The sequence below is a fragment of the Cotesia typhae genome, unplaced genomic scaffold (assembly GCF_013202065.1).
Source record: "Cotesia typhae breed Kobodo isofemale line unplaced genomic scaffold, CoteBio_Ctyphae contig_65, whole genome shotgun sequence".
NCBI classification, from domain to species: domain Eukaryota; kingdom Metazoa; phylum Arthropoda; class Insecta; order Hymenoptera; family Braconidae; genus Cotesia; species Cotesia typhae.
In genome coordinates, this window is record NW_027423762.1 from 699,588 (window position 1) to 722,098 (window position 22,511).

A 22,511-nucleotide genomic window follows, 5' to 3' on the forward strand; every position below is an offset into this window, starting at 1 on the left:
CTCATCGACCCCAGGACAGTTTTTACATCCACCTAAATAACACTGAAAAGATGGATTTTCACATATAATCATGCTCAAGTAATCGCTGTAGTGTTTAATGGGCTTTTCTGTGTTCCTTGTCAAAGAATAAATATTTGCACCTAAAATAACAGTAATTTAGTAAACTTAAAATTCACGCATTTATAATTATTAATTAATTTGATAATTACCAAGCATCATTAACTTCACGTTTTGATGAATCGTACACACGCAGATGGTGTGTGTTCCACTTGCCCCTGCTAACACACAATGTTTTGGTCGCAAAGAAGCGAATTTTGAAAATCCAATTCTCTCAGTAGGATTTATTTCACAGAAACATTGGTATAATTCTTTTAAGTTAGACAGGATAAGTCTTTTTTGGACGTGTATCCGATTACCATCATCACTTCGAATTGATACAAAGTCTTTTATACCGGGCATTTGAGCACTATATTCATCATCGTTGTAAAAATTTTCAACTTTTAATTTTACCTGATCAGTAATTGTCCTCCCTATACAAAAATGTTGAGTAATTTAGTTTTCAAGTGTATTTAAAACATCGATTTTACGCTACCCATACGTAATTTCGATTCAGGTGTAGAAAGTAAACCCGTTTCTTCAACCAAATTTTTTGCTACTCTTGACAAATGTCTTGATGTATTCATAGTTTCACAAATACGTCTCTCACTCCATTTTACAGGTAATAATGTTAAAATTTGTATTTTCAAAGACTTATCAGTTTCTTTATCGTTGAATTTATCATACAACATTTTAATTAGAGAGCGAAAATTTTCACCATCGTCATCAATCGATTCTTCATCTGAAGAAGAAAGCAAAACTTTTTCAAGCTGTCGGATACCCGATTTATTTTATTGTTCAAAAATTGATTATCATTCAATTTCTTCGATGGAATCGGTGATTGATTTAACAATTCTAATGCATGGTTTATTACGGGTAATTGAGTTGCAACGCTAACTTGGGATCCTGAGCTTGATTGTAATGCTTTGGGTTCGCTATCAAATGACATGGAACCTTAAAAAATAATAGTGAAACATATAGCTACTAGAAATGTATTCAAGTAACGTATAAATAATTAAAAAAACTTACGGAATGATAAGGATAATGGGAGATCCATGGCAGTTGTATTACTATCATTATCAGCCTGATCATTGTTGTCATTATTGTCACTATAGTTGTCTTCACGGTCACTTACATCAGCACTAGGATCATTACGAGCATTTGTTTGTTGCTTCACTAACTCTGAAGCTTTTTTCGACATGAACTGCATAATAAATAATTATCATCTAATCCTAACGTTACTTTCATAATATCAGTCGCCGGACGTAAACCAATTTTTTAAAATGAGATTCCAACTCAAAAGGATTACAACACCGATCAAATACCTTTTTTGACGCCATAAAAACAAATTAAAAAAGCGCTTATAAACTAGAGAAATTATTTATTTATACAACAAATGTAATGACAATCTTTTATAAAACACTAGATTGCACAAAAGATTTATAGGTTATGTTTTAGATCTCAAAATGAAAAAGCCGCACTTTTAATCAAAACATACTAGCTTATAGCATCTAGTTTACTGGCTATAGGTAAGTCGATAATGGTTATCCCTAGTTTATCGATCTAATTGATATATTAAAATTTGAATCTTACCCTGATAGCCAGCGCTTTCTCAGTAAGTGTTGACTCCCAGCAGTTACGGTTAAGTTATACATCAAGTTGGCGGTAATTCTTCACTCAACAACAGTTGTAAGCAAATTGACAGAAATCTACGGCCGCAACTTGAATACAAGTTAACAATCAAACTTGTAGTTAAATTTCCTTTCAACTTTACTACAATTTGAAGGAAATACTTGTACAGCAAGTTTTGACGTCTATTTGCAGAGTAAGTTATAGGTAACTAATAGGTAATCGCTCGCTTTGCCAACTCTTTCCGTCAAATTTGCTTCAAATTGCGGACGTAGATTGACAGTAAGTTATAGGTAAGGTGGCTATCAGGGTACTAAATACAGTCATCGATGAAGCCTCTAAATTGTGAATATAATGCCGTGAAATCGTTGAATTGTATTTATCTCATTATATAAATAAAATTTATGAAAAAAAATTTTTTTTCCATTTTTGAAAATTTAACAATATTTTTTCAATTGAATAAAAAAAATAGAAAGAGAAATCGGCCCAATCTGGGTTCTACAGGGATAACTGTGGAATTGATTAAAGTTTATTTTAGAAAAAAAAAATAAAAAAAAATGTCGAACTTCGAAAAATCATTGATTTTTGTCAAAAAACTGAAAAATTCCATATGTATTGACTTACAAAAATTTTTTAATATTTTTTATCGGAAAGTACATCTAAAAACAAAAATTTAAAAAAAAAAAAAGGTACCTAAATGTTTAGTTTTGAAAAAGTTATGGCTATTTGAAAATAAAAAAGCCATTTTTTTGAAAAATTCATAACTTTTTTGGAGTTAGGTAAAAAAATTCAAAAAATTCTGAGAACCGTTTTTTATAGGGTAGAAAAGGATGGAAAACTTTCGGCCAAATCGAAAAGGGTCGGGGTCAAAAGTGGTCGATTTGGCATGGAATACCCCATATATATATATATATATATATATATATATATATATATATATATATATATATATATATATATATAATTTAACGATAATATTGTGAAATTTTAGAGAAGATACATCAAACACAATTTACCATTTTAATTTTAATCATTAAAATCAGTATAATCATTTAACAATATCAACATTAATATTTATGTTATATTTATCTGTTTTATGATATATTGGAGTTCATCCTTTATGATCATTCCAATACATATTACCTATTTCAGTTATTCATGATTTAGCTATTCTTTCTTAAAAGAAGTATGATTATGAATTCCTACTATCCCAACAATCAATCGATAAAAATCGATGTATTTGTCTAACATTGTATTGAATGATACTGTTGAATAATAATTGTATAGAATATTAATATTTAGTAACTTTCTACTTTTATTTTAATCATTCCTCTAAATTTAGTTTACAACCGAATTTGTTACTACAATTTATTTATTTTAACAGTTGTTATATTAACGGTAACCATTGCAACGGTAATCATGGCAACGGTAACCATTGCAAAGGTAACCATAGCAACTGTTGATTAGCGTGGGTGGTTGCGGGGGGAGGGTGATTTCTATAATTGATGGGTGCCACTTCATGGGTTTCTTAGATTGGCGAATCAAAATGACATTTTCTAAAAAAAAAAAGAGATATCCGGAAGGGGGAATAAGGCACGGGAGGGAAGGGGGTGGCATACGTGATGGTAGACGAAAAATCCATTTTGGCTAGGAATTGCGTAAAATCCCTTAGTGAGCGTCTACATCACCAATGGAGTAATTATGCTAAATTTTAAGTCAATCGGGCGAATAGTTTCGGAGATCTTGTGATGAGTGAGTGAGTGGTATTTCGCTTATATATATACAGAGAAGATTTAAAAATGCCGCATCTAATTATACATTATTATATATGATCACGTATGATTATATATAATATATAATTAAATGCAGCATTTCTAATAATTATATATAATCATATGCAATTATATATAACTTGATATTATTTATAATTATAATTATAGGTCCCAAGCCGATCTAGTATAGAAAAGAAATAATTTTGTTAGAAATTATTTTAAAGAATAATTATTTCGAATTTGGTCGACGGAATGGATAGATAACGAAAGAATGACGATTAAATTAGAAAACAATTATGAGCAACTCGATTAATTTATTTTGCAGATAAAAAACTTAAAAATTTTCGACTATCGATGAGCTTGCGCGAGCCTCGACAAAGGACAAAGATTTCTCGTTTGTAGTGATGGTTCAAAAATGTTAACTTCCATTTTGAAAATAAATTTAGGTAACCAATTCTTTCTCGGGATAATTATTCAGTTGAATACTCTTCACCAAGAAATCCGAAAAGATGATATTTTACCTGGAGTCTGATCAAGGCCCAGGTAAGTATCGTGGACCGATTGGATGAAAGTGCGACTCCCCGTGCCGAGGCCTTCAGCTGAGGTACGGTAGGTGACCAAAATCCGTGTAGGTGGGGACGAGGAAGAGACCATCTACTCGCTCTCGAGGTAGAGTTTTGGGCCCTCAGTGCTGACGACTAGTCACCCGGGGGTTATTGGGGAACTAGTTTGTGTTTATAGACCCCGTTTTGAATTTTGAACCGCGAATACCGTTGTGTATATTTGGGATATAATGGTCTATTATATTAGTCTATATTGTTTATATTGCGTATTGATTTTGAACTGCGTTATTGATTTTAAACCGCTAATATGTGTGAAAAGAGTGTTCTAATGTATTATTTATACTGTTTAATTTGCTTATATTGTTTATTGACATGATCAGGCCAATAAAAAAAGTTTTCTTTTCTTCGATTTATTAATTAACACGAAGTGTTTTGTTTATGTTTTGTTATTTTGGATGCGATCCCCGTTTATGACCCTGGACTCTGGCGAGCGAATTTCGAACTGGGGATTTAATTAGTTTATTTATTTGAAAACTTGGGCGTTACAACACAATGATATATTCTAAATATGCATTGGCGGTTGAATGCGAATAAAGAAAATTGTTTTTCAAATGATATCGTTAATTAAACAATTGATTTCAACTAATTCTAATGAATCCTAGAAAAAAAAAATTCGATGATGAGTTAAATTATTTTTCTTTTACCTTTGCGTCGTAACTTAAATTGGTATTTTTATCCACTTTAGCTTATTAATTTACGAATCTAAGTTAAAAATGCTTTTTTAGGGTAAGGATTTTTTTTAAACCAAAAGAACCAATAAGATATATCAAAAGCATTAACATATCATAGACTTTAGATTTTATAATTACATTTATTTTTCAGTCAATCGAAGAAATAGAACTTAAATTGTTATCTCGGTCTTCCCTTTCTTAAGTAAGACCATAAAAACATATAACTTTTAGCTTTTTTATTTTTACTGTCACATTTATACTTACACACTCAACAGATTATTACATGTAGATATTTTTAATCAGGAAATATATACTCGCCCAACACAGGTAAGTATTTTCATTCATTTTTACGTAAAAATGATTAGAAATTGTATAAAGGGGCATTCCATAGTGACTGGTGAGACATTTGACTATGGAATTCCATCAATTATAAGCTATAATTATTTGACTGAAATTCGTACTATAGTAAAATGTATCTTATAATATAGAAGAATAACAAATTATCAACATCATTTTGTCAAAAACCTCGATTAATTTTTAAATTTCTTGTAATTATCGTTTGACTGAATGTGACTGATGCGAGATCGAAAAATCCTTCTCTCTTACCGCGGTATACTTAAGGACGTTCATAGACAAGAAAAAGACACCAATAGGTTATGGCTATCGGTTTCTTTCTCACGCACTAGTGCTGCCTCTCTTTACAGACTATCGCTCACTTACTTCCACTCACATAAAATATTGAAAGTCACTAACTTCAAACATTTTTTATAAAAAAACGAATACCACTCGTTTGTGTTATTTTTGATAAAAAATACTTGTTATATCTTCAACTAATGATTTTCAGTTTTTTAAAACAATCCTAAGAAAAGTACGATTGATATTTAAAAAATTTTTTAATCGTGACTGGTGGTACAGGCATTTGTGAATGGTGGGACAAGTACATAATGCGTACATGAAGTTGTTTATTAAGAAGCTTTCACATTATTCCAACCTTAGAAATATTATTGTTTATATATTAAACTATTAATTATTTAGGATAAATAAAATAAAAGAGCACAAATAATGGATTAAGCACGCTGACAAAACGATCGTGATAAACTTAGGTGTTAGTTAATAAAGAACATAAAATAAATTTGTTCCTAATACTCGTCCGTTTTTTATCCTGTTTTCATCAGATTATCAATCTTAGAAGAATAGGAAATATACATGTACTCCAAAAAATATATGATAAATGATGTGAAAATAGGACAAGATTTATAAATAAGGATCACACGCAAAATCGTGAAGCGTTCAAAATAGTTGACCGCTTCAACTTTGATGAGGTAAATTATTTTAAAATTCAATAAAAAATAGAGAAAAAATTTTTTTACAACTTTGATGGACATGGATGAATTTGTAGTTTCTTAAAGAAACGGAAAAATATTAAAACGAAAATGTAAATTTGTTTATAACAAATTGTTTGTAAAATAAATGATGAAAATTTAAATTAAAAAAAAAAATTTTTTTTCGTATTTACATTGAAATTTGTAAATGATAATTAAAAAAAAAATGATTTCTGTGTGTGTGTGTGTGTGTGTGTGTGTGTGTGTGTGTGTGTGTGTGTGTGTGTGTGTGTGTGTGTGTGTGTGTGTGTGTGTGTGTGTGTGTGTGTGTGAACCTTTTATAACTTATGAACGGCTCGACCGATTTCATTGCTGTTGGCGCCATTCAAAAGGGCTCTACCAAATTTAGATTTTGAATACAATTTAGACTGATTCAGACCGATAGGTTTTGTAAAACATCAAAAAAAATCTGAAAAAAAATTTTTTCAAACGTGGTTCTCTTGGAATAATTTTTAAATGGCTATGCCGATCAATTTCAAAAACTTATCAGCTCTTAACATAAAACACACTCACACACACGCACATACATGTAGTAACGAAAAATATTAGAGTTTAAGATATTTTCTTGTTTTTACTTGTTAGTTTTAAGTAGATTGTAAAGTTAAAGGATGTATGGTCGTAAATTTAAGTATAAGGCGAGTAACAGAGACTGTTTGACATGTTATCAACAGATGTCAAAATATCCGTAAGTTTCTGTTACTGTAGAGAATAAGAAATATTGTAACGTGAGGTATGAGGGAGAGAGTGAAAAATTGAGAGAGAGCGAGTATGAAGTAATGTCTGAGATGGGGGTAAGAAGGGACCGAAAGACCCGAGTAATTTTAAGAAGTACTTGTAAGTTAGTCTTACACCACCCAGGCTAGCAAGCAGACGTGTATCCCTTATTCTTAATAAAGCTTATCTTGTGTTTTAAAAAAAAACATTGCCCTATCCATTAATTCCAATTTCTAAATATTATCCTGAAAATTAATATTTCTACATACATCCATACATACCTACGTACATACATACATACATACATACATACATACATACATACATACATACATACATACATACATACATACATACATACATACATACATACATGCATGCATACATACATACATACATACATACATACATACATACATACATACATACATACATACATACATACATACATACATACATACATACATACATACAGATGTACCGACACTATCGCGGGAATCGTCGGGAATGCTTCCTAGGACCTTAAAATGTCGAGATCTGACGAAAACTCGATTTTGGAAAAACGGGGTAAAAACAATAACTTCTTGATTTTAGAAAATTTTAAATTTTTTTAGCGGGAAGTTAATAAATTTAAAAAAATTTTGAGCTTCCACTTGAAAATTTTCTTTCGAGCTGCCCTCTGGAGAGGGCTCTTAAAACATCAGAAACATTTTCACTCGAGGCTAAAAAAACAAAAAATTATCGGTCTTTTTGCGCCAGCAACCGAAAAAAGAATCTGGAATTTTTGTCCTACCCAGGAACCGAACCCCGCAGTCTTAGTTGGTAGCCAGAGACTCTCCCGCTACACCATCCGAACTAAACCATTATAGATCTTTCAGCATTCACATAAGCTCGGAGTTTAGCGCTGTGCATAACCATCACTCACACTAAATAAAAAACATTCCACTTCGACTATCGTAAAATTTGTTATACGTCTATTGGAAAGATACTAAGGCAGCATTGAAAATTTCAATCTCTTACTTATTACAATAATGATACCGTATTTTTTCTAATCGAATTTAATACAATAATTATTTGCTGAAATTTCAATAGTAAATTGTAAAATTTCGTGAACAAATAGTTAATTTACATCCAAAATATTTGACAATTAATATTAATGGAAGTATAGTTCAGCTTTACAATAGTTGTGTTGTAAATTTTCCCAGAAATTTTTTTCCCTGTATCTATGTGGTACAATCAGAATAGTATTTACAATTATTGATGTTAGGTAGCCTGTTTTTGCAAAACTTAGATAGTAGTATTTATCACAAAATTCTCTCCCTGTAAGAACCATTCCCATAATGCTTTGGAAAAGTTCCTATAAATTTCTTTCCGTGTAGAAATAATTACAATTTTTCCTGTGCATTCCAGAAATGAACTGAAAAATTACTTTTTTACTTCTTTCTTTGAAAATGAATTGATTTTAAAGTCATGAAGTTGAAGACGCCGAATTTTCATAAGATTCCCACTTTTGAAGTCCGAGGAAGCTGTTCTGATTATTCGAAAGTAGACGTGCGACCGAGATTGTATATGAGTGCGTGCGTGCGCGCACATGTGTGTGTTTGTCTGTATTCATATGCATGTGCATGAGCGACACGGCGTTCACAAGTGTTTATATTGACTTGGTTCTGATTAAATTTTTAAGTCAATTTGCGAAGCTGTTTCAAAAATAGTCAGAAAATAAAATTAAAAAAAAAAAAATTTTCAACGTCTTCGACCGATGGACTCAAGATTTTATTACTACATCCCTTCTTCTGCTTAAATACTTTTCAAATATCGTCACGCAAATCAAAATCGACCGTTGCGTTTAAAAGATATTGTTTGAAAATTGAAAAAAAATGTTGATCTGAAAGAATTGTCAGAATTTTGTACTTGAAGTGCTTACTAGAAATTGTTTGACGTATTTGTAATTTTTCACAAAATACCTTAGTTTTGTCGAAATAATGTTATTGACCTTGAAATTTAAATCATTAAAATTTTTTTTGAAGCTTTTGAATGTTCAAATATGATATAATGACACATTATTAACGCTTGCAGCGATCTGCGCCATTTTTCCAAGAAATTGAAAAATGTAATAAAATTGTAAATCTACAAGCTATATTTCTGTAGAAATCAAATAAAAAGATACGTTAAAAGTAAGAAATGGAAGTTTTAAAACTAAATATTAACATTTACTTTTTTAAGATCTGCCGTTTTTACAAGGTAAATTTTTCGATATAGTTAACAATCATTTTAGAGTATTTTTCGACAAATAAATAGTCAATTTTCCAACACAGTCTAAAGAATACATTTTTTATAATTACCGAGAACTTGCATTTTTGTGTCAACAATTGTATTTTTGTTTTAATCGCATTTAGAGATATTCTTTTTCTCAATGTATCGATATTCGCTCTCAATACAAGTACGAGTATTCTTTAGCTCGGAAAACTTAAATTTCGCATAGACAAACTTTTTGTAAACTTGAAACATTTTAGCGATTATGTATACGAACTTTTTCCATTCGAAAAGCAGTTGAAAATTTAAGATTCGACCTGTAGCATCAACCATTTTCTAATTTTTTTATCCAAAAATTAATAAGAGAAAATTTGATTTCATTAAATGTAAATAAATAATCTTCTGTTCAATTTTATTTCGATTCTTAATGAAATATTAAATATCCTCATTAAATTACTTTTTATTAGCACTTGAAATAAGTTACAGGAAAAAAATTTTGATTGTTCTAAAAAAATATGAATGTGATGCCTGAAAATATTAAAATAAATACACTTTTTACGTTTGGTAAGGGAAAATTTTAATTGCTATTTACAAGAACAAAAATTTTTTTTATCAGCATAATAATAAAAACGTTGAAAATCCACAAAACAGCTGTTTTTCAATTCTACATGTAATATACATGTAGAATTGAATAAATAATATATATTGTTAAACTTAAAGTCCATATCCATCGTAATTTTTTCTGTTTATGTTAATCCATCTTTTTTCATCAAATTGTATACGATAATTAAATACCTCATTGTAATACTTTTCCTGTAATACCTTTACAAAACTTCAATGTTTATTGAAATTGATTGATAACGCCATAATTTTAAAATCACTATTATTTTTATCATAATTTTCTTGTAGAACCATTTTTAAACCTTTTGGTCTCATGTTTTTTGCTACATTTCAATTATTTTGCAATCCAACGTTCGTTACCCATACATTCAAGCTAAAAAAACTCGTGAAATGTGAAAAGCTTAAAGCAGAACTCTTGTGACAGACAGACGAATATTCTCATCATTCTAAATAACTCTTCTACTTTTTTCGCTTGTGAGGACTGACATTACGAAACTGAATTTATCACTGACGTCTAATGCTATTTTTTTTGTTTATCAAAATAAAATTAATCCGCAAAAATTTATGATTTTGACATAAAACTTCACAATTTGGCAAAAAAAAATCAATGCTGTGTAGAGCACACAACAGATATTCCAACTTAAAAGCTCTCGTTTATAAAATATTTCAGCATTTATGCAATTTAGCAATTATAATGGCTAAAAATCATACGAGCAGTACTTACCGGCTATGATGAGATAGTTGACCAGCATCCTTAAATTCGTCATTTCTTTATTGCCGTGCGGACCTTAAATTCACTAGGTCCGTATTAGTATTATAGAAAACATAAGTATGAAATCTAAGTGAGACTTTCCACCTTGGATTAAAATTCTTGACAATTTTGAGTATAGAAAATAGAAAAATTAAGCAATATATTAATTTTAATTGTCTTGAGTAAAACAAAACCGTCACAAGTATTCTCGTTAATGTCTATTGCCTCCCGGCACTCACGGGCGATGACTGCTTGCACTTACAAAACCTGGACAAGCTTGCGCAGCCGCTGAACCTACCACTACTATCATCCCCTATTGCTTAGAGTACGTAGCTCTTCTTACACTCTGGAAAAGTGGAATATCGAATATAGAAGCTAAAAGGTAAGCAGGTGATACTAGGCAATGAGATAAAAAAGAAAAAGTAAAATTAGGGACCGGAGAAAACTTAATTCAAAAAAGTATTTAATTTTTTTTTACTAGAGAAAGATTAATTAGTTTTTTTAATTAAAAATTTTGGTTAATTCATGAATTGGTGTGTTTCACCACGATTTTTTAAATGGTAAGATGATAACTTTTTGAGTATTAAAATTAGTATTACAATAGTTCTAATTTTTTCACATTGATAAAACTGTTGAACATGGTGAAATAAACTTAAAGGTTTCGATAGATACAGTAATTGATAATAAATAATGATGAAAAAGATTTACCTAAAAGAAATCAATAAATTGAATCTGATCTTTTTAAATATGAATTGAAAATGTACGTTAATAAAAAAATTAACTTAACTCAAGGAAAAATTTTTTGGTTGATTCCGAGATTTATATCACTCGGTGAACCAGGTGAAATTGTAAGAATTAATCGCTACAACAGTATCGAAATTATGTCGAATAATTGGTAAAACCAATTGGTTTCAGAACCTTAACAATCTAGATAGATTTTTCCGAAAATCATAAAAGTTGCTATCTGAGACAGAATATGGAGATTGATCGAGAATTCGATCTTGAACAATTTTGCAAAAACCGATAGCTTCTCAAATATTTAAAAATTTCTTTTTTTTTTTTTTTTTAAGAAATTACACTCATTCTAAATATATTTAGAATAGTAAATGCGATGGAAAGAATCATTGTATTAATATTTAAAGCAGCTTATTAGAAAAGTATTTTTCCAGAATACTTAATAATCTTTTTTTTCAGTATCAGAAATAAAAACAAAATGAACCCTAATATATATTATCGTTGTATTGCTTCAGATATCTTCGCAAGCATGCGCACAATGGATAGTATGGAAACGCGTATAAAAGAAACAAACAAGCAAATATTAATTTTCATCCCTACAGACTAAACTTGGAGTAGCGGAAAATTCTAATTTTGTATGCTAGAATTAATTAATACTCAACATATTGTAGTCCACGAATTTACAATTAGAATCTTCGAGTATTCTTAGTTTCTAATAGATGGCGTATGGTTAGAAAATTCTTTCCCACTTAGAAAGTTAAGTTATATATGTGATATTCCAAATTAAATACCGATTTGATTTACTTTTTGAGTAGTATCTGGTTCTAACCGCAAATGAACTTTATTTGCTGTTGATGTTTTGATTTGCTCAACTATGAGCAATTCGATGCGCATTGAAGTATTTTTGTGATGAAAATATTATTTGAAAAAAAAAAAAAATGTTTACAATACATGCATTAATTCATTTTTGTAGTTTAATTTTTAATTTTCTCCAATTCTTTTTTTAATTAATTATTATTTAGAGTCGGTTTTAACTACTGTGGTCATATCGCCGACTTTAACTGTTGGGACTGAAACGTTGGGGTGTTTTTGGGTTGTGAAAATCTTAATCTACGCGGCAAGGGTCGAATGTCAACCAAAATGGTTTCTAAGACCAGCTTGGGATTCGAATTCACTCCTGGCCTGTGAGCCAGTCCGAGTGCTCTTTATACCATGCGCCTTAGACCACTCGGCTAACCTCATCTGTTTCTCCCATTCTGATAAGTAAATTTTTTTGAAAAGAATTATTCTCTTCTTTTTACTATCAAATTGAATGAGCATTATCAACTATTAATAACCCTTTGGGAAAGTCCCAAACCAAACCTTGCAAAAAATCTAACTTTTTAAGCAGGATGGAAAGTTTTTCGGACTTTTTAAGAAAAAAAAAAACTTAATGAAATATTATTCGTACGAGTTGAAATTTTTTAACAGTTATTTCAAAGAATTATTTACACACCGTAATCATAAATTGATTCGCTAGAAAATAATTTGTTTGCAACAACGATAAATTGATATCATTATCTCAAGAAATAAAAGTTATTAATATTATTTCATAATATCTCTGAAAAAGTCTAATTCTTTCACATTTAAAATTTTGTCAACAGCTTTGACAACAATATTGTATAAAATTCAATTTCCTACAAAAAAAGTCCTGAGCACCAAGTCGCTGAAATCAATATTTCCGGAGATAGTTTATGATAAATTTTTGTAATTTCAGATTTTTATCGAAAATTGCGTCAAATTATAAAAAATATCGTTTTTTTATTATCCATTACTACTTTCTCAACTTATGATTTTTTTCTAAAGATGGAACGGTAAAAAGTTTCACTGTAAAAAATCGCGCCAAATCCACGTTCATAAGATTTTTAAGAAAAAAAATTTTTTTTTCTTTACAAAAAGATATAAAATCAAAATATTAAAAAATCCAAGCAACCGATATGATTTTAAATAATTTTCGGAAGTTAAAAAGCATTTTGTTGTAAATTTAAAAATTGAAGAAATAATTTTGGAACGTACTTGGTGTGCGTCATTGTGTATGTTAAATTTTTTTTTGAGTCTTAGTAGATCGATTTTACAAATTTCATAAAAAGTATAATATTTTGCAACCACGCACACTGTGTCACACACACACACACACACACACACACACAGTGACACCCTCTCGGAAACCCTCGAAATGGTTTCCTAGGACCTTAAAACGTCGAGATCTGTTGAAAACTCAATTTTTGCAAAACGGGGTAAAACCAATAACTTCCCGATTTTTGAAAATTTTTAATTTTCTTAGCGGGAAGTTAAAAAATGGTTGAAAAAAAATAGCACCGTAGTACGCATATGTTGAAGTCGTTTACATGATTCGACTGTCGTTAAAACTTTTTTTCCGATTTTTACTCCACCTAGCGTATTTTAGTAGTCGAGTAGGAATGTAAAGACAGATAGAGAAAGAGAAGTTACTTTTCGATAAAAGTGCGAGGTAAGTTAACTAAACTATAGATTGCTAGAAATCGTACAGTTTGCGCCCTCTGCATGTTGCTCGAAAATTCAACTTTCGCGGTTGAAATGACAAAAAGATTATTTATGACTTACTACCTGCCAAACGATTTAACGTTAAATTTCGAAGTTATCGTGAAAAAATCATTTTTTTGGAATTTTTTAAAATTCTTTTTTTAAACGGCTCGACAGATTTTGATGCGGTTTGTGGCAGTTCATGTTGTTTTTTGAGGTTAAGAGTATTCATTTTCTTTTATTTTTAAGATTTCTTAAAATTCACCATGCCAGAGTGATTCAAATTCATAGAAAATCTATTGGTAACGAAACTCTTTCCAACGCCACCAATCCCGTTTCGAAAAGTCAAGCCGTTCAAAAGTTATGAGAGGTTTACATACATACATACTAGGGTGTGTCAAAATGTAACTTTCATGATGGACCTCTTAAAATTGGAATTTTGAGTTCCGCTTTTGATGATAGAAGTTTGGTTAAACACTTTTTTTTAAATGTTCAAACTGCAACAACTTTTGAATGAATAAACCGATTTTCAAGTGGTTGTCGGCATTCAACGCGGTTTTTTAAACCTCATAAAGGTTCTTTGAATTTGGATTGATCAAACCAAAAATTTTGTAGTACCTCCAAAAAAACACTTTGTTCGGTTTTCTTTCGTTCACGATATCTCTTGAACGCATAAGCCGATTTTGGCCAGATTAGCGGCAATCGACGTGGTTTTTCAAGGTTGAGAGCTGATTAGTTTTTAGAGATAATCGATCAAGTCGTTTAAAAGTTATTCCAAAATAGCCACTTGAAAAAAAAATTTTTCTCACATTCTTTCACTGTTTTTATGAGATTTCTCGAAATCTGTCGGTCCAAATCATTCCAAATCCAAGTTATAACAACCAGGTATGATCAGATCTAATTATGTATAGACATACATAATTGTATATAATCCTATGTCTAATCATGTGTGATTATATATAATCCTATGTCTAATCATATATGATTATATATGATTACATACAATCATATGTAATTAGATAAAAACTTTGTTTATCGGGTATCTGTTTTGTAGACTGTTGACAAGCTCATTTATTGGTGATATTCTTATCTTCTGTTATTTTTACTAATATTTTTAACTTTCCGCTAAGAAAATCGAAGATTTCCAAAAATCCGAAAATCATTGTTTTCACCCCTTTTTTCAAAAATCGAGTTTTTAGCAGATCTCGACGTTTCGAGATCCTAGAAAGCTTCCCTGACTATCCCCGCGATGGTTTCTGTATCTATGTATACATACATGTATGTTCTTTTTTTTTTTTTTTTTCAAAGAGAAGCGAAAAAAATCTTCCAAAGACACCGCTATCGTTGATAGATGATGGTCAGTAGTGTGGGATTCTTACTTTCCAAAGAAACTCCTCTCTCTGCCCCCGTAGATGGTACGGAGATGACTGATTCGGAACCGCGTGAGCATTACTTGCATCCAGTCCATGTTGCGTCTCATGACACCTACTCTTGGTTATTAGTCCCTTTCTGCGGTTTTTTCTTTTAGAAGGTGCTGCGTGTAGGCTGGAACAGCTCACCAGTTATCTTCTTTTCTGAGGATGCAGGGTATTAAGCTCTCGGGAGCGTAGAGTCAATAGTTTCTTCGGAGCTGCTTTTGTTGTCCTTCCACCTTCGTCGTTCCAGCGTCATTAATTTTGTCTGGACAGTATTTGCACGTTGGCGTCCTATGTAAACCCATCTTGAAAAGATAGAGGTTAAACTGTCCATGTCCCATTAATAGCTGGGTCAAAAAAAAAGTCCGTTTCTCCATGCTTCCGAGAAAGCCAGACGTTTATGCCTGAAATCAGGCGTGCCGTTCATCTGCCTGTTTCCCCGGATGTCCATTGGTCCTGCTATTCATGAAGTGTTTCCGTCTTTATCTTGGCTCTTTCCTCCTTAGAGTTATCACCATTTGTTTTGGCGTTGTAGATTTTCGCCCTCTCAAATGCTAGTAAATCAATTGGCGCGGCACCTGCTATGACCAATACGGCTGCTTCTAAAACCGTGCGGTAGGCACAGGTGACTCTGAGCACTCCTCGTCGTTGCGCTGCCGCTATCTTTCGCCGGTACGTCTTCTGTTTAAGGATATCCACCTATATCTCCGCTCCGTAGAGTAATATAGAGTGGACTATTTCTAGAAGCACCCTCCTTTTTCTGGTTCGTGGCCCCACTGTGTTGGCCATGATTCTCGACAGGTTGAATACTCCCTCGTTAGCTTTCATACAAGCGTTTTCGAGGTGTTCTCGGAAAGACAGCTTTTTGTCGACCACAACTCCTAAATAACGCAGTGCCCTTGTAGATGTCAATGTTGTCCCACCCATGTCGACGAAGAAAGGTTTTGGGAACTACTTTTGTCAAGTCAAGATGACGATCTCGGTTTTCTGCTAGGCCAGTTTCAGGTGGTGTTTGTCAAACCAATTTTTGACGGCGTCAATGGTTTCTCGAACAAGTAGTTCTGCCTTTTCGGCACTGTCTACTACTATCGTAGCCGTGACGTCGTCCGCGAAGCCTGTGAGTTCCACTTGTTTTGGCAACGGGATTTCTAGGAGTTCGTCATAGTTCGCGTTCCAAAGGTCAGGCCCCATGATTGAATCTTGCGGCACGCCAGACGTTATGGCATATTCTTGGCCTACTTGTACTCACTTGAATATAGATTTTAATTGAGGGAGTGTTTCGCAGCTCTCGTTGCTAGCCGACGTAGCTCGAGGCATTTTTTTCCGAAGTTCTGCTATGTCTTGAGACCACCAGTATGCCGGCCTATGGAACCCTCGCTTTTTCATCCGTGGCATAGAAGCATCACATGAAGCGACGATTGATTTCATCGCTTTTGACACTAATATTTCTGTCTCGAAACGAGTATTCGGAATCAGGTTGTTCTGAAAACGATACGAGCTTCGTGTCGGAGAAGTTCGTAGTGCCTCTAAATTGAGCTTCTTGGCATTCCATTTCCGTGGTCGATAATCACGACGCAGTACCGGGATAGGCGCTAATCGAATGCTGAATGTCACATGTTGCTGATCACTGCTACTGTATTCTTCTGATACTGTCCAATCCTCGATCATTTTCGTGATTCTTGGAGTCATAGCGGAAGCACTTTCTAACTCGAATAACTATTGAATGGAATAACTTATCGAGTCTCTATAAACTGCATTTGAAAGTGCTTTTAATAAGCTTTAATTTGAGTACCAATCCATATGTGTAGTCTTAAAATTAAGTCCTATTCCGCTATGCCAAATATGAAATTTGCTGTTGCACTCGTTTTAGTAGATTTCATAGAAAATTAACGATTTCCAACGAATTAACGATTGTACTTCTGATTAACCCTTCATCACTCGCGTCATGAGCGCTGCGCCACACTTCGCACGTTTTTTTTTATTTATTAAATAACTATGTATGTTACAAGTTCACAATAAATAGTATTCCTTCTTCAAATATCGTATAATTTATTACAATCAATTTTATTGCGATGCTTAGCTCAGGAAATTAAATATTAATTTTTTAATGCAACAGGATTCGGAAAATGCGGCGATCTGCTCATTAAATAGTGTATTTAATTACTGTAAATATTTTTTTTTAAGTACATCGCTATTTGTGTGACAAGTGACAAGTAATGTTACTATTATGTTTAAAGGTTAAAATATTGAGGTAATGTAAATATTTATTGTTTAAATTTTATTTCATTTTAATTTAATAAATAACGTCAAATAAATAAAAATGATTTCGTAAAATTAAAATTATTATCATAATCTTAAGATCTATAATAATTTTAGACAAAAGTTATGTAAAAAAAGTTAAATAATATGATTTAAATTGAAATATTAGAAAAACTATCAATATATGATATTAATCACAACAGTCAAAATGAGATAAAATTAGTGAATAACAGTCAATTAGTATTAGATATTGTCATTTCGTTGTTCTTATTCTTATAATTTAATATGTATTTGAATTTGTGTATTAAAAAAAAAATAATTTAAATCTTACATCACAATTTGTGAGTTTATAATTTATATTTCCAGATAATTATGCAAAATTCATTTTCCTGTAGTTTAATGTACAAGAATTCAATTCGATTGTAGAGTTTATAGTTTAAGATCACGCGCCTTTCAACTTCTAACAATCTGGCAACGCTGTACAAAAATTAACATTGCGGCGCATCGCCGTGACGCGAGTAACACTGTGCGGAAATTTCACACGAGTGACGAAGGGTTAAGAAGTGATAAAATGAAATCTACTTCTATTTCGGCTGCCGAATGGCCTTTTTTTTTTTTAACTTGTCTTACTTTTTTTGGCCTCTTACTGAGTTTATGGTATTAATTTTTTTGTGTCTAACGAAATTAAAAAATTGAGAAGAGTGAGAAATCTCAAAATAACTACAGAAAAAAATTTTTTTAAATGTGGTTTTTTTAACTTTCCGCTAAGAAAATTGAAAATTTTCAAAAATCGGGAAGTTATTGGTTTCACCCCGTTTTTCGAAAATCGAGTTCTCATCAGATCTTGACGTTTTGAGGTCCTAGGAAGCTTTCCTGACTATTCCCGCGATGATGTGTGTGTGTGTGTGTGTGTGTGTGTGTGTGACCCTTTTATAAATTTTGAACGGCTTGACCGATTTCATCGCGATTGGTGCCATTCGAAAGGGCTTGTCCAAACTTAGATTTCCTGGAAATTTGAACCGATTCGGAACAGTAGATTTTGAGAAATTATAAAAAAACTGCAAAAAAAATTTTTGAAAAGTGTTTTTTTTGGAATAACTTTTAAACGGCTTTACCGATCAATTCCAAAAACTAATCAGCTCTTAACATTAAAAAAATACGTCGATTGCTGCCAGTCCGGTCAAAATCGGTTGATTCGTTCGTGAGTTATCGTGAACGAAAGAAAACCGAAAAAAATTTTTTTTCGGGGTTACTCTGAAATTTTCGGTTCGATCAATTAAAACCTGGAAATCACTTATGATGCTTCAAAAACTACGTCGAATGCCGCCAATTATGTAGAAATCGGTTCATTCATTTAAAAGTTATTGCAGTTTAAAAATTCGACGAATAGTGTTTTATTAAACTTCTATCAGAATTCTGAGCGGGGAGAACTTAAAATGACACGAAAATTAGATTTTTGAGCTAGAAGAGATTTGGGAAATTTAGACTGTGATAATTGGTGAAATATGAGTTAAACTTGATATATTTTGTTTTCATCATACTAGTTGGCTCTCTTGCTTCCATACTCATGTCTTTGGAAAGTAATAATTTTCTACAATTTTTCATAATGATCCTCATAGCGTGTATAATTTAGATTCAACTTATTAAAGTGATCTGTTATTACTTCAATTGATTAAAATTCAAGTTATTTAATTATGGTTTATATACACAGAAAAAAAAAATTAACTTGAATTAAGTAAATAATTGTGAAAAACTTGGTCTCAATCAAGATTTAAAAACTTTTAAGTAAAAAACTTTTTCTTAATTTAAATAAATATAAATAAAATTTCCATCAGTAATTAAAAAATTAGATTTATTAACAAAAAAAATTTTTCTTCTTGTTTAAGTGAATTTTATTTGAGTCAAGAATTTTTCGTCTTGATTCAAGGCAATGAATTTCTTCAAAATTATTGTAACAATTTATTATTTAAAGAATATTTTTTAGAAAATGTTAAAATTGAAAATTCATTATTCAATTAAAACAATTTCATATCGTCAAAATTGATATGGTCTTTAAAAAAATTAAAATATTATAATTTACAGTAAATTTTTTATATTGATAATTTTAAATAATAAAATATTGAAAATCCACAAAATGATGTACAAAGTCTAGAGTAATATAAGAACTTGATTTTTACATTTTTTTAATTAATAACGATGTGTAAAAAATAGTTAATTCTCATCAAAACACAATATTGAATAACATAAATTATATAAATCATAAACCGTCACACTTCATCACTTCATAGATTTAGTTTATGAGAATGATGAAATATGCGTTTGCTCATCGGTCATACGGTGTAAGGGTTAGGTGTCGGTCTAGCAAGCGCGCGGCTCGGGTTCGAATCTCGAATAGAACGGTTGCGATTTTCACTTTAATTATATAATTAGCGAAAATTAGGTTTAAATTAAGAGTCACACAGTCTAAATTTGCGCTAGCTCTACATCAAAAATCAAATTACAATAATTTAAAAATCGGGTAACATTTACCCTGTTACAAATGATATAACTATACAAAAAAAACGAATTTATGAAATATAATTACGACCGGAAAAATGCAAAAATTTATGCAAAAGCTTAAATTTTTTATGAAAATTATGTTCCTGAAATTTATAAGTCAAAAAAAATTTGAAATTGATAAATATATCATAGACAACACTAAATAGTTTCATCATCAGTACGAAATCAGACAACTATATAATCTATATATTAGTTCTAGCTTCGACTAAAATTTTCTCGAACAATTTTGGTACCGGGATTCGATTGAATTCGGAAGACGTCGTAGTCATCAAGTTGCGGCATATGCGCAGAGCGGTATAGCGCAGAACAGGGCTGTATAGGAAAAACCGATTTTACTCGTGTGATAAAAAAGCATTACGCATTAAACTATTCTCGTCAAGGATAGTTTATTATTTCTATAGTTATGGTTCTGCCCTAACTAAATAACAATAGTTACAGTCCTACCCTGAATAAATAACAATTACACATTTCCTCTTGTAATTATCATCGAGGAGGTTTTTTATCTGGCTTCACCAGATTTTTCCTCCTTTGGGACAATTAATTTCTTCCTGTTGTCCCTAACATCGAGGGTAATTTATTTGAAATTCCTATCCATCTACTCTAATAATTAAAATAAAAATTTGAAAAACTGAAACACGAAATCTCGGCGCTTTGACCAGGTTCCGACAAAACAAGTAAAATCAAGTCCGAGTTACAACTCATAAGTTTTCTAAATTTCCTGGGAAAACATTTTCAGACATGATCATACCTGTTCATACATGTCTGATCATTTTTTTTTCCGGGGACACGGGGATGACATAACATTGAACAATACCCTTTTATAATTGTTAGAGCAGATAAACGGTTAGAGCAAATTGAAAAATGTTTTTTGATCGTAGATGTATTGAAGAATGTTTACATAGCCTGCAAGTTTGATTCATCATTGCGCAAAGTAGATGATGAGCTAAAGTTAGCCAGCTAAAAGTCACTAAATGTTCATTAAGCTGGACATATGATAGAATCATCTTCATTTTTCCCATATATGGATGTATATACACTTATTCGAGGAACATAAGGAACATCTACGAAATTTCTAAAACCTAAATTTGTCGATAATAATTTTACTTGTGGTTTATATTTATCTATGATTTTTTTTATGACAAAATATACCAATTTTTTAATTTTTTTAGGTTGGATTTGGAAATATAATCATTAAAATTAAAATTGAGCAAATAAAAAAAATCAAAATATATGGTAACAATTTAAACGTTCAGCTCAGTAGTGAATAAAAAAGATTGAGTAAATTATAATGATGAAAAAACTTTATGCACGCAACTTTCACTTGCGTGGGTTGCTGCTTAAAAAGAGATAAAAGCTGTCGTGATATGAACAAGAAAAGGGGTTGATGTATACTTCCAAACACGGGCTCAACAAGCACAATTCAGAATGATACTCATTTTCATCTTCTATAGATATACTCTGATAAAGCTTGTGGATTGATGCTATCACTCAAGAGTAAAGAAACATGTAACTTTTATGAAACAGAAAGACCTATCGTAAGATGAAATATTTATTTCCAATTCATTTTACTTCATTATTAATTCGAAAATATAATTGTTTTTTCATTAAATGTAACGCTAGAGTGTATCAATCCAAAAATACTATTCTACCCGGAAAAAAATTATCAGACCTGATCAGACATAACCAGGCATGAGTCATAAGCAGGGCCTGGAAGTTGAGATCTGATCAGAACTCGATTTTTGAAAAAAGGGGTGAAACCAATAACTTTTCAATTTTCAATTTTCTCAGTGGGAAGTTAAGAAATAAATGAGCCTCACAGTCATGAGGTCACAGTAGAAGTGAAACTTTTTTATTCGGTAAGTTAGTCTATATTATATGTATATCTAGTTTAATATAGCATCTCATGTTTCGAAAAATAAAAGCACGAAGCCTAGATTGAATATAAGGCTATAGAATATAAGCCTATCTAGGCTTCGTGAATAAAAGAAAATAATTTTATCAATTAAGGTGTCACGTGAATTTTTATTTTCTGTGTGAGTCCCTCTCTGCACCTAGAGTTGGCAACGGATGCACATTCGGTGTGTCTCTTAATTTTACTATTTTGTATTAATTTTTTTATTGGATATGATCCATTATTATTTATATTTGAGAATGATCATATTATTGTTATTAGTTCATAAGTAATTAACCTGATATTTATTTCATACATTTATATTAAACTGTCTACAATTTATTATTTTACGATTTATATATTCACTGCCGTAACTCTTTGCCACATGGTATTTATTCATGTTATAAGCTTGTTTCAGCATTTAAAAACCCAGGTCCAGCGATGGGTATCGGGACAGGTAACAAAAAAAATGCCACAGCATAATATTGATTATTGTCAATATATATTATAACCCTTACTCGCATGAGTGATACTCTATAATATTGGCCGCGAGCAAAGGGACGAGTAATTTTGGGGAAATGGCTAGAGAGGCCCTCGTT

At 31.3% G+C, this 22,511-nt stretch overlaps 2 protein-coding genes across 2 annotated transcripts in view; both read right to left on the bottom strand.

Moving 5' to 3' along the window:
• LOC141532656 (cell adhesion molecule Dscam2-like) overlaps nucleotides 1-10,713 on the bottom strand; it is a 66,279-nt gene extending 55,566 nt beyond the window's left edge. The window contains exon 1 of the mRNA XM_074251109.1: nucleotides 10,486-10,713. Coding sequence (XP_074107210.1) covers nucleotides 10,486-10,528 — 43 coding nt within the window. The 5' untranslated portion in view covers nucleotides 10,529-10,713. The remainder of the gene's footprint in view (nucleotides 1-10,485) is intronic.
• Nucleotides 10,714-15,662: 4,949 nt separating this feature from the next.
• On the bottom strand, nucleotides 15,663-16,130 carry LOC141532657 (uncharacterized). Its single transcript, XM_074251110.1, has 2 exons — nucleotides 15,954-16,130; nucleotides 15,663-15,884 (listed from the first exon to the last, which is right to left on the bottom strand). Exons 1-2 carry the CDS (start codon nucleotides 16,128-16,130, stop codon nucleotides 15,663-15,665), a joined length of 399 nt encoding a protein of 132 aa, XP_074107211.1.
• Nucleotides 16,131-22,511: the final 6,381 nt, after the last annotated feature.

Excerpts from the sequence above, each read along its gene's own strand:
- LOC141532657 (XM_074251110.1), bottom strand. The coding sequence starts at position 16,130 with ATGGGTGGGACAACATTGACATCTACAAGGGCACTGCGTTATTTAGGA. Across the intron at positions 15,885-15,953 it reads CACGAACCAGAAAAAGGAGG|AAGACGTACCGGCGAAAGAT; the intron begins GTGCTTCTAGAA and ends ATCCTTAAACAG.